The sequence below is a fragment of the Periplaneta americana genome, chromosome 15 (assembly GCF_040183065.1).
Source record: "Periplaneta americana isolate PAMFEO1 chromosome 15, P.americana_PAMFEO1_priV1, whole genome shotgun sequence".
In the NCBI taxonomy this organism is placed as follows: Eukaryota; Metazoa; Arthropoda; class Insecta; order Blattodea; family Blattidae; genus Periplaneta; species Periplaneta americana.
The window spans coordinates 153,630,590-153,650,685 of NC_091131.1; the positions used below are offsets into that span (position 1 = coordinate 153,630,590).

The following is a 20,096-nucleotide window of genomic DNA, read 5'->3' on the forward strand; positions in this document are numbered from 1 at the left end:
GTTGGCAACCCTCCTGTTTGAAACTACACTACGGAAAATTAAAAAAATGAATTATATCATCAGCAAATATGCTCAGACTGTGTTGTGCATTTAGTAACTGTTACAAATAATTTATTTTCATCACATCTAACATTAAAATATATCCAAACAATAAAAGTATGATTGTCACATTTGGGTGGCAACACTGGTCGCAACTGCAGCAAAAGTTTCAACAGAACCGATATCAAAAATGCTGCGCGCAGCATGAAAAAGTAGTGGGCAGCAGGTTCAGCAGCCGCTACTTTTCAGGTTGCAGCCTTGTTCACACGTCGCAGTATGAGAATTGCGCAGTTTTTGTATTGCAGCACTGCTAAAGTAGAGACGTGTGACCGTACCTTTAGGCAAACTCATTCTTGTTGAATGTTGTGTTTCAAAAATCAAAGATAAACAAAAAATAATTCAGCAAACTGATAAAAATCAGAGAACGTGTTAAAATTAAACTTAGTTAAAATACCGATACATACCTTGGTTCCAAGGACCCCTTTCAAATCACTTTGTGGACCCTTAGGAATCTGGGTTCACAGACAACAGGTTGGGAACCCCAGCACTAGGCTACAAAACTCCTTGGTGTTGTGGTCCCTTACATAATGACTTATAAGTTGTTGTTGTTTAGTCAACTGTCCAAAGACAGGTTTGAACCTCATAGGTAACACCAATAAGGCATCACTCATGAGGCAACTAGGCCAGGAGATAATGGGGTAGGGTGGCCAGTTCCTTTCCCCCTACTTATAAGTTATAGAAGAAAATTCAAAAGCTAACATCTAAAAATTAACACCTGTTTAAGGGAAGTTGGTACTCATTGCACACAAAATAATGGTAAAAATAGCATATCTTCAAGCAGTCATAAATGTAATACTATTTATCAGAGCTCTTTCATTTTTTGAGGGATGTGTGTATACACATTAAACTTTAAAATAAAAAAAAAAAAAAAGAATGGTTACTCTAGAGTAAATCTTTACTCTTAAAATAATTTTTGAATTTAAACATAATTTTTTATAAATTCACTGCATGTCTGTGATTAGGTACACTCTATTCATTTATTATAGCACACATTGAATTAAAATGTTGCCACTTCCTGTTAATAGATACTAAAACACACCCTACCAAAATTATTAATATATCTGCAATATTATGAGCATATGGTCTATATCAATCTTCACCGTCAAAAATTTTTTTTGAAATTTTATGATGATGAATAGGGAGCGGATTTTTATGTGCTAAAAATTTAAATATATTTATTTTTTGTGTGCTGAAAAGTACGAAAATATTTGCTAAAAAAAAAAAAAAAAAATATTTTGTTTTAAATATGAGAAAAATACCTTACTTAGCTTGAAAAAAAGAAATGTTACTAAGTACTCACCAACCATACTTGAGTGTTAGTAGTTGGCCGAGAATTGCAGTGAACAACAAAGGTCATCTCCAAATTCTCCATCACAAATGCATGCCGATTATCTCTGAACAACGACTTATACTGTGAAAACGATCTTTCCACATCACAGGACGTCAGACGTGCATATTTAAAGAGAGGACTGTCACAAACATAAACACCATCAATTTCACCTACAGGCACACCCAACTTGAGCAACTTTACACATTTTTTTTATATCCACTGTTTTTCCCAAACACATTCTAGAATTTGTCCCTAAGTACTTGTACTTCTGAACTGGTAGCGAGTCTAGTTTAATTTCCACGGCATGCACTTCCCTGCTTCAGACAACAGGTTTTTGGATGTATCGAGTTTTTTTATGGTGTCACACAAAAAACTTAGATTTGCTAACAGGAAAGCCAAATCGTTTTTCAAACAACCATCTTTCAGTATATCTTGAAGGATATCGATTGACGAAGCCCGATAACAGGGAATCACAACAAGATATATTGCCTTACTTGATAGACAAGAGCGAGAGGCAAGAGATTTGTTTAAATTAAATAATATTCATATCCGTGCTCTTATCTGTTGTGTTTCACAAACAAAGCATGGAATGAAATCATCTTCAGCAACAATAAACATTCCTAATTATGTGTTGCAAAATCTCTCCTTCTTGTCCATGTTAATTTATTCTCTAATAATAACACTGATATGCTGCTTAGCAGTTCTCAGAACTTGAGGCGATACTATTACAAAAATGGATACACCACACAGCGCTTAGAAACACGAAGCAACCAAGAATTCTTAAAAAAGATAACATATTTTGAGTGATATAATTGATTTAGATTTAAAATATTTAAAAGTTCTTGTGAAAAAATTATTTAAGTAAAAAAACTCCAAGATTTATGTGTTTATAATATATTTCCTGAAAATATGTATTTACATAATTTTTTTTTGTGAAAATATGTGTTATGTGAAATAAAATTCGGGTTTTAAACTTGAAACTTCATGTTCGGAATGTTTAACTTTGTTAATTGTGTTTTATCACACGCAAAAAGAATATTTAATTACATAAGAATCCACTCCTTAATGATGAAGATTGGTATAAACCCTATGCCCACAATATTGCAAATATATTAATAATTTTGGTAGGGTGTGTTTTAGTAGCTATGAGCAGTAAGTGGTATTTTAAAGCTTAATGTGTATACACACATCACTAAAAAAAAGAAAAGGCTCCAATAAGTAGTATTACATTTCCGACTGCTTGAAGTTAGGCTATTTTTACCATTATTTTGGATGCAATAAGTACCAGTGGATATTTGTTTTTCCACATATCTAAATTTACCTCATGAAGTTTCTACAAAATCGATAACTGGAACACTGTGGACTCCCCTTGTAAGCTTAAAATGGCATGTTTCATCATAATCCTTGGTTTCTTTTGTACAGACTAAAATTTTTCCTTTGTCAGAAGAGAGCCAATTGTTGATCCATAGGTTTTTAAAATGAGACTTTACTGAAGCAAAAGCATTGGATAGAGAAATGGAAATGTACAAAAACTTGCCCAGACATGTTCAAACATTTTTAACAAGGGCCAGAATAGGTCACATTGTCACTCAATTGTACCTACACCGATTTCACCTTTCTGATAATCCTACTTGTCTGTGGTGATGAAGATCTGGAACACATTCTTCTATACTGTCCATCCATAAACCACAAAAGAAGTAAATTAAAATCATCAATACCGGTTGCAGAAGACACAGCCCTGCAGTATATATTGACTACACCCCAACTCTGGCTACTAGCAACAGGCACCTATAATGAACACCGATCAAAATATCCCTCATTTCTCGAGAAAAACAAGAACTGAATAGACTACAGTGGACTATAGTGGACTTTATGTTGTCAGCAAATAGCTGGATACATTAAGAAGATTGATTGATCATAATCCTTGCTTTCTATACAGTACAGATTAGACATTATATACATGTTATGTTTCGTTTTACAGGTAGAGATTTTAGGAGTCGAAATGATGTTGATTTTATTCCTCTCAACACGTATGGGGCTACGGATTTTGGAGTGATGCCCCTCGACACACTGAAGAAGGCTTCGAAGTCAATGGCTGAGCAGGCTGCGGAATTCAGACAGAAAATGTTGTATGGCAGCCACATCATGAGAATTCGAGGTATGTAATGACAGTAGGACTTTGTCTTCGTGTGGTATAACATCATTGCTTGTAGCATAAGAGAGGTGTTCCTTAGAAATTCTATGCAATTATATTTTTTCCTCCCCATAAATACAGTAAAACTTTTTATACGTTTTTCACACATATGTTTTTTCTGAAGTCCCAGCAAAACTCCTATTGCTTCAGTGTTAATTTACTTTGGTTAGGCCTATAGGTTTTTTGTTTAAACGTTTTTTACACTTACACGATTGTACTTTAAACCTCAGGAGATACGAAACATGATCTATATGTTCTGAATCAATTTTGTTCGAGTATTTCATCACCTGGGGAAAATCAGAAATTACACTAATTTCTAACACTGGAGCCAAAAACTTCACTTGATCGATCTTTTGAGTTTTTCTTCTGGATACTTCTTTCTTTTAATCATTGTTTTTTTTTTTTTTATATTGGAGAGTCATTCGAAGCAATAGGGATATCTTATGCGAAGTTTTACCTTCAGATGGCAGGAGTGTTCCATGTGGCGCAACATGTTGTAGGGCTATGTTTTGTCATATGCTACAGTTGATTACGTTTTCCCGCTTGTTGGTTTTCTGTGCGTGTCAAAATTATATTTACAATTATTTTGTATAACCTAGTATAATTTAATATAATTCAATATTTTCTTACCTCATAATTTAATTTAATTTACAATAAATAATGACGTAAACCTGTATAATATTGAGCGATTCCCCGAAATGGGTGGGGAAATCTGTAATATGCAGAATATAAATACGAGTAAATTGAATGTGCATGAACCTAAACGAGAACTTTGAGAACAATATGCACAAATAAAAAAATAGGAAATATGTCGAAAGTGAATATTGCCCTGTTTAATAATTAGTATTTAAGAACCGTACGCTAAAAACAAGATATGCAGCCACCATTGTGTTTTTTTTTTTTTATAGGGAAGAGACTATCGAGATTGAATTCCTTGTATTTTTTCTGTAGTTGCAGAAAGATCAAATGCAATTTGTAATAGGATGATATAATATGATCGCAATAGTATCACGATTAGTAGTGTGTTTTGTAGGTTAAGGACATGCAGTTTTGAATACTGTGTGGGATGATTTTGAAAATTTGAACTTGAAACATGGCTTTAATAATTAGGGTACAGTACATTAAAAACATTATTCACGAAATGGATTTCACTAGGGATCATCCTGGATAATAAACATCCCAGTTTATCGAGAGTTTACTGCAGGCGTAAAATTCAGAGACTCCTACAACTACTGCATATAATCTAAGCTAACATGAGGTTGCATATGTTTTTATTAATTTTTATTTTTCCTCTTCCAAAATGAAACTATAGTCAACAATTCCTTACTTGAAGTAGTTACTTTTATTTAACAGCTAGCACTTTCGAGGCCCAATTTTATTACTTATATTTTTTAAGGTTTAAAGCATATATTCAGAATATTTCGGGACCTGATTGAAGACAAAAAGCGTTCCCTGGTTTTTACATATAGGAACATAACAAAAATTTGCCATTTTTAGTTGTTTTTAAGAGTATTTAATATACTAATACACTACGTATATCCTCAATGTTTATATACCGAAAAACAAATGCACACGCAAAGCGCATCCCTCATAGTACACGTGCACTATCTGTTGGTGCTAGTTCAGGATATCCCTATTAGGGTACAGTTCGTACAAGCCAAAGCATCCTCTTTTTCAGGAATAGAAATTCGCCTTTCCTATTGACAATTCAAATATGTATAATCAGAGACTCATCTCTGTTCACAGAATGACAATAATTTGCGATAATTATCACATACCTTATCCCCACACTTCACCTTGGGACTAAATTTTTCAGACAGATTCTTATTCACCTGTACTAAATGAGTTGCTTTTGCTATATTCCAATGTATTTTACTTTCTTTTTTCTATTATGGTATTATTTTCATGTTGTTTAGTGTCGATTTTATTATGCTATTATTATTTTTTTTTGTAATATATTAGTATTCTGTTCTTTAACTTTTTGTTAAATTTTAACTGCTTGTATACTTTGTGACCTGGTAGAGTGTAAGAGAAGGTCCTATGGCCTTAACTCTGCCGTATAAATAAAGAATTATTATTATTATTATTATTATTATTATTATTATTATTATTATTATTATTATTATTATTATTATTATTATTATTATTATTATTCCAAATTCTTCTAGTGATAATTGTGTCCTAGTGTATTGGGCTGATAGCAGCAAAACAAATTCAACTTCATTTTTGATGTTGATCCATCCATTTCGGTTACTTTTGGTTAACTCTCACAATGAATTTCAAAATTGGCTCTAGACATAAATTGAAATGAACAAACATAACATACAGGCGTAAAGTTCTGTTGCATGTCTAAGATTTTGTCTGGACAAAACGTTCCATCTAAAGAAAATTAATAACTTTATCAATAATTCTATGTGCATATAGGTTTGGTACATATTTGATATAATTAAATATGTACCAAACCTATATGCACATAGAATTATTCCACTTCAGAAACAACTAAGTAAACTAAAAGAACTCCAAAAGAAAATAACATTTCAATGGATACCTAGCGGTTTCATACTATGGAAGTAGTAGTACATTTGTGGCGCTACAGTTGTTGACACTAATGGCTTGAATGTCGTGATACTCATGAGTCGGTGGAACTGCGGATGATAGACATCGGGGAAATTGTTATTTGGATGTTGTATTGGATATTTAGAGTGACATTTCCAATGCACCAGAGCCATATAGGGTGGTAGTCACATGCATCGTTTTTTTTTATAGTGGTTTCCCCTGGAGGCCTAATCCACTTTGTACGTTGAAATATCCAACATCACATCCTTTAGACAGTACAATATACTTCATATGTTGCATCTGTTCCTGGTGTTGATGGTGCAGTAAACTTTGCTTTTGGTAGCGGTACTACATTTTTCCATATTGATTGGTCATCTTTTTGAGTAGGTAGTGGTAGAAGAGAATATTGTATTTCTGTATCTATTCGAAGTCTATAATTAAATTTCATTATATCATTTTCATTCTTGATATGAGGACAATCAAGAAATAATACTGGTGCTGTACCAGGATTATTTCTGTATTGTTGTGTGTATACATTTGTTTTCCAATTGGTTTGGTATGCTTTGAGATCGTATTTCCCAACACATATTGGAATCTAGTTCTGTTGGTTGAATATATACTGTCTTCATATGTTCTGTAGATAGTTCTTCTCCAATTTATAATTGAAACATCCATCTTGAAGATCTCCTCCTAAAGATTTATGCCATGGAGGAACAACTATGTCTGTAGCTTTTATTGTATACTTTCTTGATTATCTGTTGTCCCATATATTGTGTCAATTGTGTCTGTTTCGGTTTTTGGCGTTTGATCTGTTTTTCTACTTTGGTCAGTTTCTTTTTTTCCGTCGGGAGAGCATGAGCTCTCTCTATCTGTGCTATAATATCGAATTCTCTTTCTTTGATGTAAATTTGATTGTCTGTTAGTAATTCTTCTCTTTGGTCTTTCGTTCCTAGTATCGCCTGCATGAATTTCTGATTCGAGTTTACATCCATTTCCTCCCATTTGTAGTTTGTTACTCCCTGGCAAAACCATACCTTTTCTGGGTAAAGTGTTTGTGTCATTTGTAGTAGGTATGTTAGTAGATCGATTCTCCCCTGATGACAGCTCATGTTTGTCAGTAGAAAGTAAAAATCTATCTGGTCTATCAGCCAATACAGGTTTGCTTTTAGTGTTTGTAATGGTTCCTTTTTCTAGATTTGCTGAGAATATTCGGGACATGTTTTCGTATCTTGTTATGTGTCCTTAGTTGGGTGTGAATGGTTTCACTGATGTTACTTTTATTAGATACATCCGTGGAGCTGTCTTTATTTTCTTCCCTGTTAATGTCTCTATCTCGGGAAAGTTGTCTTTGTTTCCTATCTGATCTTTCCATAACTCCGTTATTTTCATTGTACTTACTTTGAGTTTCAAAGTCTTCTGGTGCGTAATCCCAGTCTTGAAAGTCACTTGATGATTTTCCTAGTTGTTTCACTTGTTCTACTAACTACTTATTATCTTTTAATATTTTACGATGTTTAGTTAATGCTTCTTTCGCTTTATTAACACAATATTCATTGTCAATACACTGACTTGGATAAGTCCAACACTTTGAACAACTACAAAATGCTTTATTATGTTTGCACAGTGGTCCGGCGTGAGCCATAGTATGCGTTGCGTTGATAACTTAAGCTTTATATAGCAATAGTTATCTTTATTACTTGATAGCAAGGTCATTATGTTATCGTTCGTGCGACTTTCAAATATCCAAATAACACATCCGTTGGTATATTTGTGTGAAGTCTATCATCCAATAAAATAAATGTATTGTACATCCTATCCACACATCCAAATGGGCTTATACACCCCCAATATTAAATGGCAGTTCGCACACCCCCTCTCACCCCTGTCATGCGACGAGATTTTATAGTAGATTTTGCAGTAATGGAGGTACAAAAACAGAGTCTTTAACATACCCCCACAGGTACAAGTCACACGTTGTTAAGTCAGGAGAACGTGGAAGTCAGGACAAGAGCTGCATGTCGTCTCCCCTCGCGCAATCAATCCATCTTTTTGGCAATCGGTCGTTCAGGAATGTCCGGACTTCGTTGTGGAAGTGAGGTGGAGCGCCATTTTGTTGATATATGAAATCAACACTATCACTCCCCAGCTGTGGCATCAGCCACTCTTCTAACATGCCTTGACACGGTGGGTTCGAGAAAAAAGAAAGGGCCTTGCAACGACAAAGACGAAATGCATCTCTTATTCTGGCCTCCACGTTCCCCTGACTTAACACCGTGTGACTTGTACCTGTGGGGGTATGTTAAAGACTCTGTTTTTGTACCTCCATTACTGGAAAATCTGCCAGAGCTACGCGCCCCCATCATCAACACCATCGTTGCAATCGATATGGATACACTTAGCCGTGAGTGGGACGAATTGAACTATCGGCTTGATGTCTGCAGGGACACAAGTGGAGTCCATATCGAGCACCTATAAGGTATGTTTAAAAACTTGGAGAGTTTATCCATACACTTGTATATTTAAAAATTTTCTACGTTCAATCGTTTGTCCACAAATAATTTTCGTAATCAGGGAAATCATTTATACTCACTCTGTAAATTAAAATCATCAGTACCGGTTGCAGAAGACACAGCCCTGCAGTATATATTGACTACACCCCACCTCTGGCTACTAGCAACAGGCATCTATTAGAGTCGGGCAGACTGCCTCATATTATTGCCCGTTCTCGGTTGCGTAATCACCGCAGTCTCGCCCAGTGCGCGAGTACCTAACGTAGCCAAATGACTCATTGATAGAGAATACGAGATTCTCTTGGTCCCGAGATTACCGATACTAGGTCATTCCCGACAGTCTCGGACGTCTATGCGGGACTGTAGTAATGATAAGAAAGCAGTATCGCTCGGGCCATGCTTCTATAGGAAGCATTGGCTTATACATTTCCCGGTTCTTTAAATATATATCATGTCGTAGCTCCTATAATACTTAATCAATTGCGCTGTAATTTTTTGGATTGATAGCTCAGTGTCTAAGAAAAGCATAGAAAAACAAATCGAACTGAAAATCTTTTTTGGAAAGTGAAAAAAAATATATATTAACTTCGATGGAGATTGATCTGTTCAGACTTCACCGCTGGTAAGCGGCAAACTTTTTTGTTTTTCACGTTAGATGGGGGGTCAAAGCGAGAGAAATGTTGAGAAAGGATGGAAATTACTTTTAAAAGTGATGGCAACTCAAAATTTTTACTGGTTCTCGAATAACGGCGAGTTAACCTGTTAGCTCGGGACTCATGACTCAAACGTTTGTTCCGTAAAATTTGTACGGAACCCTTCAACGCTTGAAAACTCGTTATTGTACGGATGGTATTAAATGGTATTTTAATACAGGTAGTTGAAAATGAGGCTATACTCGTATAGTCCAAGATGGTTTACACTTTACAGTAATTAAGCTATCTTTTATAACAACTAAATAAAAAAAATAGTTTGTAACACAATGATATGAAACATGAAAATATTAAAAGCTGGTTCACAATAAACCGAGAACGGAAACGGCAACGAGAACTAGAACGGAAATATTGTTAAAATAAATGTATTTAAAGATAAGCATTCACAATTAACTATTCTGAATGCTCACATTTAAATACTATACATTTATTTTAACATTATTTCCGTTCTCGTTTCCGTTCCCGGTTTATTGTGAACCAGCCTATATTATAGAAAACTACACTTTCTATTGGTGTGCACGTTATAAATTATTGTTACAGAACAATCATTAGTGTATTCTAGCCATGTTACAATATAAAATTATATAGGCCTATATGGTTTATAATAATTATCCTATATGTTATAGGAACGAGAATAACAAATTAAGAATTAATCAGATTTCTAATACTTGTACCGGTACCTAATGATAACTTACAAGACAGTAATAAATAATAACCATCATAATAATCCTGATAATCATAATCTTAATCCTAATGATTACGATAATGATGATAATAATGATAATAATAATAATAATAATAATAATAATAATAATAATCGCTATAGAGTAACGGTTAGCACACCTGACTGTGAAACGATCGGGTTCCGGTTCGAATCTTGGTTGGGACAAGTTAAGACTGGTTCACAATAAACCGAGAACGGAAACGACAACGATAACGGAAATATTGTTAAAATAAATACATTTAAATGTCAGCATTCACAATTAACTTTCACGTTCCCGTTTCCGGGCTCCGGCAATCTTCCAGTTAATTGTGAATGTTCACATTTAAATATATTTATTTTAACATTATTTCTCGTTGTCGTTTCCGTTCCCGGTTTATTGTGAACCAACCTTTACCTGGCTGAGGTTTCTCGCCTCAATCCATTGAGAGCAAATGCTGGGTAACTTTCGGCGCTGGACCCTGGACTCATTTCGCTGGCATTATCATCTCATTCAGATGCTAGATAGCTATAAAGCGTCGTAAAGTAACTAGGTAATTTAATAATAATAATAATAATAATAATAATAATAATAATAACCTTCTTTTATTCTCTGTTATGATAAAGCAAATATAAATGATACTCAGGAAGAAACGCAGAATAAATATGGGGGGTGGGGAATGCCTGTTATTATTCGGTTGAGAAGCTTTTGTCATCCAGCCTGCTCTCAAAAAACTTGAAAGTTAGAATTTATAAAACAGTTATATTACCGATTGTTCTGTATGGTTGTGAAATTTGGACTCTCACTTTGAGGAACAGAGGTTAAGGGTGTTCGAGAATAAGATTCTTAGGAAGATATTTGGGGCTAAGAGGGATGGAGAATGGAGGAAGTTGCACAACGTAGAACTGCACGCATTGTACTCTTCACCTGACATAATTAGGAATATTAAATTCAGAGGTTTGAAATGGGCAGAACATCTAGCATGTATGGGCGAATCCAGAAATGGATATAGAGTGTTAGTTGGATGGCCGGAGGGAAAGGACGTTTGGAGAGGCAGAGACGTAGATGGGAAGCTAATATAAAAATGGATTTGATGGTAGAGACTGAATTAATCTTGCTCAGGATAGAGACCGATGGCGGGCTTATGTGAGAGCGGCAATGAACCTCCGGGTTCCTTAAAACGCATTTGTAAGTAATTATGATCAATTTGTGAAAGGATCTACTCTATTTCGTAATTCTGTCCTTCCCCTTGCAAAAGTGTTTCCATTTCACATTCAGCATTTTATCAGTTGGAAAACAAAAATATCTTTTGTCAGAGCCTTTGGTCCTTTATAATAATATAAATAAGCATTATTTTATTTCGTCCTTACACAGCGCAATAATTACCCATGCTGATGAAGATGCCCTTGCATTACAACGAAACATCCAGATGTGAACGCACAATATAATAATAATAATACAGTCGTGTGATATCCATTACTATAGCGTATACAAAACACTATCGAATGATTAAATATGGAATGTCAACAAAATGCTGATAGCGAGAAAATATATCATAGCTCCAACCATAACTTGTTATTATTTTAGACTAGCTTAGGATTAGGTAATGGCTGAAAGTACTGCATTATTTTGCTTCTCCGGAAAGGCAATAAATAGTTCATTAAAATAGTGTAAGAATGTCGACAATCATAATGTGCTGTATTATTTATTGCATACCACACTGCTGTGCCTTCTTAAATTACTTTATGAACATTAATATTTCAGAAAGAGTCACGAATTGCAGTGATGAGCGGCAATTAAGCCGGCAGTCAGTGTACGCATTTCATAATGATAAGTCAGCCGTGCGATAACAGGCCGGGACCCAGTATTCCTCGTTCCCGAGAGTGCCAATCTCGAGAATACGATTCTCGGAACTGGCATTATCGGCCAGCTAGCCTCACCTACGAGAACGAGCGGGAGTAAGAGGCTGTTTGCCCGACTCTAGCATCTATAATGAACACAGATCAAAATACCCCTCATTTCTCGTGAAAAACAACTGAATAGACTACAGTGGACTTTATGTTGTCAGCAAACAGATAGTGTTAGGGTTGGCCTTCTCTTTTGTATAGCAATAATCTGTTCTTGTAAACTGAGTTTCCTAAATTGTCCAAAATATGTTTCCACTTCCATTCATTGTTGGATAATTGTACAAATTAACAATTACAAGGAAATTCACAACCTCACAGCATTTTTCGCGCACACTACCGCATCACACGTGTTGAAAGACATTATAGCTACTAACACATAACCAAAACCGTTTTACGGAAATGGGAATGGGAAATAATCTGTTAGGAAAGCGAGAACACTGCACCCACTCACGTGGTTTACTTTGCCACATGCACATTTTACAAATTCAGTATCACATGCGTTTGAAGAATGTCAATTCTTGTAAAGTCATACCGCTCTGGTCATACTATCATTATTGTTCAAAGCTGTAGATGACCGATTAATATTTTTATGTTAAAAATAATGTAGTTTGGAGTTCTTTCAATTTCAAATATATTTGTACAAAACTGACAACTTGGCTGTTGTCCTGTGTAGTAGACAATGAATGGAAGTGAATTTCAGGGGCAAAAAAGATCTGCAATACTAACGTAGAACTACTTCCTCTTTGTTTTATATAAATCTAACTTCAACTTTCAGATATCCTCGAAAGTTTCAAACCATGAATAGTAGCTTATATAAAGTGCAATGAATAATATATTTCGTTTTATAATTAAAAAAAAAAAATTATATGGTGTCTTTCATAGCTTTGCGTTAAAACTGTTTTTATTGTGCCTTCTCCTAGATGTGTTATAGTCTGGTTGAATGCAGCATCGTTAGATCGCAGCGGTAGCGAGCTTGCTGCACGACCAGTCGGTTTCTATTTTCCGCCCATGCGCTGATTCAGAGGAGGATCTCCACCCTATCCGTTCATTTACTTGCTTTAAAACTCTGCTTCTTTCTCTGGCCGCTAGTGCGCTGTTGTCTATGTGTGTTAACTGCAGTAAAGGAGGAAAGGATTGACTTTCCTCCACACAAACAATCTCGGATCTCACAGTTTTCTAGCAGCACATGATTGCGCGTCATTTAAAACTCCATCAACCGAGGTTTTCTTATAGCTGTGAACTTAAAAATGATCGAATCTTCCTCGAATTTCAAGGCATTTGGTATTTACTTTCAAAAAAAGAAAAATGTGAGGAGGACGTTCCTCCCTTCCCTCTCCCGAGAAACTGCCACTGACAGGTACCTATAATAACATTTGCAGTGGAATATCCTTCTTGGTCATTTGTTCGTCTATACAGATAAAAATCATGTTTCCCACACAGCTGCGAATTCTTCATATTGTGTCGTTATAATGACATTCCCTTTCAGAAATGTAATTCATCTGGAATATTTTTCCTAGTATGCTGTTGCAAAAATTGTCGAAATGAAAGATTATTGAATTTTGTTATAAAGATATTAAAGTTTGGCAGAGATCTCTATAAAACATCGGTATTTTGGAGGAGACTCCATCACTTTGACCAAGGAGTAATCAGCATGCCTGTCACTCTCCATTTCATTGTCTAGACCAATGGTGACCAAAACTCGAACGGCAGCGATTACACGCGAGAGACAGTCTAACAAGTAAGGAGTGAGGAGTACGATCGTGCGATCGGTCGTACGATCATCCTCTTCTTCATCTTCTACCGGGCTGTTATTCGCCAGATGTCATGGTACATTGGATGATTGGGATATGCGCAGTGGAAGACTTAGAAATAAATAGTGTGAATTTTTGTAACAAATATAATTAACAAATAATGGATAACAATAACATGAATGATAAAATGAAAGTAACATGTAGATATGAAATTAAGTGAACTGAAGAATATTGGAAGTTAATCTCAATAACCAATAAACCAATCACTAAATCGTCGAGACTTTAACTAGACTGGGCCAATGTACTTAGAAGTCATGATACAATATGATAAACCAATTCTCAATAACAAGTTGCTGACCTATAAGCATCTACTCGTTGGAATATTCTCTCAATATATATATATAGCCAACCACATATAAACTTTAACATGAATGCCCAGTCAGTATGCTAACTCATAACACATGCCCCATTAAATTACAGTTAACATAAAATGCAGCAAGCAAATTCAACGTACACATTGACTCAGTATTTCACAAAGAATTTACCCAATACAAACTGTCACACGACTGATCAATATACAGATAAGTAGGCCTAATTAAACATATGTCTCACATAAACTCTGCAGATAGTACTAACAATAATCTCTGTACCTTACAATCAAATAATGCCCAAGAGAGAGAGAGAGAGAGAGAGAGAGATATGATAATTAGATAATATGTAACCGATGATAGTTTTAAAATACGAATACTCATTTGAATAGCAACGGAAACTCAATACACTCGGATTCCTGAAAACCAGCGTGTGGGAACTAATGATAACCAACATGGAGTAGCAAGTACTAGAATAATAGCGAGGCCCATACAATTCTAGTTCATTACACAGCCTATTACGATGTAAGCAAAGAGACCGTAATCACCGCGATATCACCAAAACTGCCTTGAAACTTCAATACAACCTCACATATCAAAATTATATCTCTTCATGTAATCCCAATCACTTAACCCAAGACGTATCATCCGCGAGTGATTTCCATACATGATCCACCACAATATCGCAAACATATACAACCAAAAATGAAAATAATATCACAACCCTAATATAACTACTCCAATAATAATAAATCTGATGCAAACTTATTGCAGCACTGAATCCCAAGATATATTTGAAACAAGATTTCATGTAATCCGTAAATTGCTGAGTGAAATATAATGATACACTATTCTCGAACAATCTAACACAAAGAACTTAAGTTAGAAAGTGTAGTATACATTCGAGCTCTGCTTCCTGAGTGCTGATTCCTAAGAGTAGCTATCCATATGCGCATTGATTCCTGAATGAATTGTCGGTACGAACGTTGACTGCTGAATAAACTTGTTGGTACGTGGCCTGGCTCCTAAGTGAACTTGTCGGTATGCGGCCTGGCTCCTGAGTAAACTTGTCGGTATGCGGCCTGGCTCCTGAGTAAACTTGTCGGTATGCGGCCTGGCTCCTGAGTAAACTTGTCAGTATGCGGCCTGGCTCCTGAGTAAACTTGTCAGTATGCAGCCTGGCTCCTGAGTAAACTTGTCGGTATGCGGCCTGGCTCCTGAGTAAACTTGTCGGTACGCGGCCTGGCTCCTGAGTAAATTTGTCGGTATGCGGCCTGGCTCCTGAGTGAGGTTAAATGTAACTGATCGTAGCCAAGTAACCTCGTCTTCCCTCTCTCTTTGTCTGACGAAACCAACCGGCCAATAGGAAAATTTGGTATGAAAATGAAGGAAATAATAGCACTATCTATGGTATATTATCTGAGTGCACTCTGTTGGGCGAAGTGATGTACTAGGTGGATGACTGGGGCATCGAGCACGCCTCAGGAGACGGGGGAGAGATACATGGCATGAAAACTACAACCAGTGGTGGTTCATGCACTAACATTGAGTTCTTCATAAACCCCGCGAATAAAAATCGCAAGCTTTGCCATATCAGTAATGTCACTACTGTCATCAAAAGCCAATAAAAAATATATGCAAATTGTCTTGCTTTTTAAAATATTCCTCATGAACACAATCAAACATTTCCTGAATTCTCTTTTGGATATTTAGTCGAGAAATGCGCAGTTTTTCAAAATCAATTAACAACTTTCATTGGACAAATAATTCAGCCACCTTGATCATTATGCTTTTATAAAACTCTGCTTCGTTGGAAGACTTAAGAGAATGAGCTATTTCGTTCGCCACATTTATTTATGTCATCTTTCTCTTTATGACGATGATTTAAGGCCGATTTCAGTTCTTGGAGTTTAATAGCTCGTTTCACCACTACACTAGCACATAATATTCAATCAATTTCTCTATATTATTATTATTATTATTATTATTATTATTATTATTATTATTATTATTATTATTATTATTATTATTATTATTATTATTATTATTATTATTATTACTGCTACTACTGATAAAGCTATCAGTATTATTATTATTATTATTATTATTATTATTATTATTATTATTATTAAATCAATAACTAGTAAATAACTGATAATAGTCATCAAAATATTTAAAAACTAAAAAAAGGGGGTACAGCGTAGCAAGTATTTTATCCTTCAAGGGAAGATGTAGCCCTATATATTCAGGCACGTATATAAGAATTATGGTAACACTTGCTGATAAATAATAATAATAATAATAATAGATGTAGATTCATTTTCCGGGCTGAGAGGCCGTGGTCTATTAGTTGGTTTTATACCAGACGTTTCGTCTGCAACTGCGGCAGACATCTTCAGTGGAGTGGTATCCGAGGTCGCAAGACTCTTCTCGGCGTACCTGAGGCAACTGATCCTGTGTCTGGTTGTGCGGGCGTATTTATAGTGCGGCCCGCGGTCCGAGGCCTGTTGTCGCTGCGGTCCGCGCCACTTTGTTCGCTGCTCCCGTTCTGGGTTCCGTCCTTTTGTTGTAGTGGCTTCTTATCTGTTCTGTTTAGGACCGGGTACCAACACTTGTTTAGCTTTACGCCTTCAAGAGGGCGATCACAACATAAGATTCAAGGACACGGACATCTTGAGCACGACGACGCACTTCTTCCCCCGTCTACATAGAGAAGCGATCGAAATACATAAACATAACAACATAACAACAACTTTAATCCAGTTACATGTATCATAAACTTTCCTATTGAACTGTCTTGTGTATTCCTGACTTCCGGCTCCTTTAGCTTTTTGTGTTAGGTTTAAGTTGGGGACCAGTCTACCTAACTGTTTAATTTGTATTTTGTCTTCTAGAGATTTAGAAAAAAATAATATTTTTAACAAATTGTCAACTGAATTCATGTCAATGGTCCAACACTGGCACTCACCTCGGAGAAGTATGAACACAACACTTAACAACACAAAATAATACACCATGCAAACAACCATTCACTTTAGACACGGATTTGAAAAACACGACTACGTGCAGCCTTCCCGGTGTCACTAACCACGTGTTAGTTGTCCCCAACCTTCTTAGTCAAACGGTGAACAATGCGCAATTGAATACAGCTAAAATGCATATATTTACAAACATGTATGTCTAATTTTATTAACTGGAAGAATTGAAAACAACGACTAAAAACCAAATTTCTAATAGAAAAAAGAAATGTTTGTAATTAAATACATTATTTTAATAACTGACGTTTTAGGTACTAAATACATAAGTTGGCTATTCTGTCTGGCTACTTTTCCGTGAGCACAAAAGGGAGAGTAGTTTCACGAGGTTTTTGGTGCTTACGGGGAAGAGAAAAGGGTAACTGGAGTATGCGCAGTCCTCCTTGTCGACATCTTTCTTGTGCTTAGCACATCTCACACTACAGTGGAGGGTGAATGATGAAACATGACAAGGCGGAAGATTCAAATGCTTTAACAATAGAGAAGGAAACATACGGTAACTATTGCAATTAAAATTAATATTTTTGAGGTTTTTAAAATAAAAAAATCTTTTTCTCTCCTATATTTATTATGTGCTGTAGCACATGAGCACATAAGGACCGGCCGTCCCTGCCAGTGTCATAAACTGAGTACAAGCTCTGCCTAAGTAAGTTGTGACCATAGTAATTTATATGTAGCACTGCCAATGTATGGACATCTCTTCATAGTACAGAGCTCGACCTCTCTGCAACTCATGGCATGTACACGTATATCCTTACCTGTATTATCATTATCATGTCTGTTTGTCCCTAAAGATGCAACTAGTTAAAAAGTTTGACTCCTTCGAAGACAGTTCCATTCACAACATGGTATGCAATTCAGCAGTGTACTAATGTAAATATCTCATGCTTTTCTCATTGTTACAGCAAACTCTCAGGCCATATATCAACAGAAACTGAAAGCTTCCGGCAAGGATGCATTTGTCAGGTAGAAACGAAGAGAAGTTTTAGTTTAGTCACTCTTATTTAATGTTGAAGCATTCATTAGCTGTACCATATCAACATGTGTTCACTCTTTCATAAGAGGACTGTACGAAGTTTCAGTTACATATTAATTTTTCATTTATCTTATTGTATAGCAGGGGCTTCTCTCTCATTTAATGGATATGTATATATTACCTCATTACGATAGATTCTTTGTGCAGAGTGTAATTATCAGTGTCGAAAATCGAGAGAATTGATTGCCCTCGCTTCTAAATGAATTATCGCTTCAAATAACTTACAATGTTCATGGATTCATATACATGAAGTTCTGTTCTGATTCAAGGCTTCTATACACTCAATAGGTTATCTCATTTTTCATTAGCCAATCAAATGGCTAATTGGCTGATGACGCGCGAAGAGTCCATGCTCATTGGTCCTTTATTTTCAAAGTGATAGCGACCTCAGCGTACATTATAAACATAACCGCCTGAAATAAAAATATTACAATGGGTATAAACCAATTGTGTATGTATCATGGCATAATATAAATACATTGAAAGTGTTTATACCGTGTAGGCTACATAAAAACTGTACTTACACTTGTCACTGCATTATTTTTCTATATTTCTTAACAATTCGTCTGTTCTCAGTGTCTGCCCTCCGTTTTTGTCTGCTAGTTTCCAGTCTTGTGTTTATAAAAGTTCTAACATTTAATGTTTTTTAATATCTCATTCTAAAGTTTGGAAAAAGGAGCATGTATTGGTAATGAAATGTCAGCCGCACGTTCATTTGCAATAATCATTATAACTCAACAATGAATTGTCACTGGAGGCTTTTTTGATTAACCCACTGATTATGCCATAAGGACAAAATGTCATAAATCGTAAATATAAAATCAATATAATGAGAATTATAGTGAAAAAACATTACTGGTATCAGTCGCTAACCCTCCACCCCTTTGGTATGCGACTGTTAGTATAAGTAGCATGCTTATTTTATTAATTGTAAGTTATGTACGACACAGCAAAGATTACAAAAGAAGAAAATAATTTGAAGGTTAACACAGATGAACCTAATCTAATTATATAAAGCTGGTATTAACATAGGCTACTTATATAGACCTACGTGATTTATTTAAACTTACCTGTAGGCTTTAACATTCTCGGTTGTTTCGACTTTATTTTCATTAAAGCTGCTCGAAAATCAGGAACAAAATCGTCATCTTTCAAATGATCAGAGCATAATCTGCTTGTATCAGGATTGAATTTATCCTGTATTTTGCACGCAATTACCCATTTTTTCTAATTCCTAAATCTTTAGGAATGGTAAAGAAAGACAACTCTTTATTTTTATGGTTATAATTGTTGCATACTGCAACAGCACACCTTTGACCTGGCATAATGCATTCAAAACAACATAAACCAGAAAAAACACGAGACACTGCTTTGAAGCATTTGAGCTTTGACGCGCTTAGCTATCTTGTGATGTCAGAATCGCTCTCCTTTCCCCCTCAATCCCTCGCCAACAAGCTCGATAATAATGCAACCTATGAGAAGTTTAGAAGCCTTGGTTCTGATTAGCTTGTATTTCCTGAATTAATTCTTTTAATTTGTGCAGATTTGTAGACATTTCTTAGTATGATTTCGAGTAATTATATAGGCAGTGATAAATATAGTCCACTTTATGAAAACTAATATAACTTTAGCATTTATATTTGTATTTATTTATGTGAACTTTTCAGCTTAAAATATCTGACGGTTTTGTCCAGTTTTCATTAGATTATTCATATTTTCAGGAAGTGCTCGAAAATGTTGTTTAACAGTCCACTTGTATTTGAAGGAAACAAAAGTCGTGTATCTGTGTAAACTTCCTTGGCATGTATAATAGTTTTCAATAAATGCTACTCAAGTTGTTTCTAATTACAGTTTAACAACGTGTGTCTTATATTTTTATTTTCAAATTCCATTTTCCCG

The 20,096-nt window shown here is 35.4% G+C and overlaps 1 protein-coding gene across 1 annotated transcript in view; it reads left to right on the plus strand.

Annotated features, from left to right (window-relative positions):
- Positions 1 to 19,533, plus strand: part of LOC138715460 (micronuclear linker histone polyprotein-like) — a 65,832-nt gene extending 46,299 nt beyond the window's left edge. Inside the window, exons 6-7 of the mRNA XM_069848384.1 lie at positions 3,411 to 3,587; positions 18,067 to 19,533. Coding sequence (XP_069704485.1) covers positions 3,411 to 3,587; positions 18,067 to 18,131 — 242 coding nt within the window. The 3' untranslated portion in view covers positions 18,132 to 19,533. The remainder of the gene's footprint in view (positions 1 to 3,410; positions 3,588 to 18,066) is intronic.
- Positions 19,534 to 20,096: the final 563 nt, after the last annotated feature.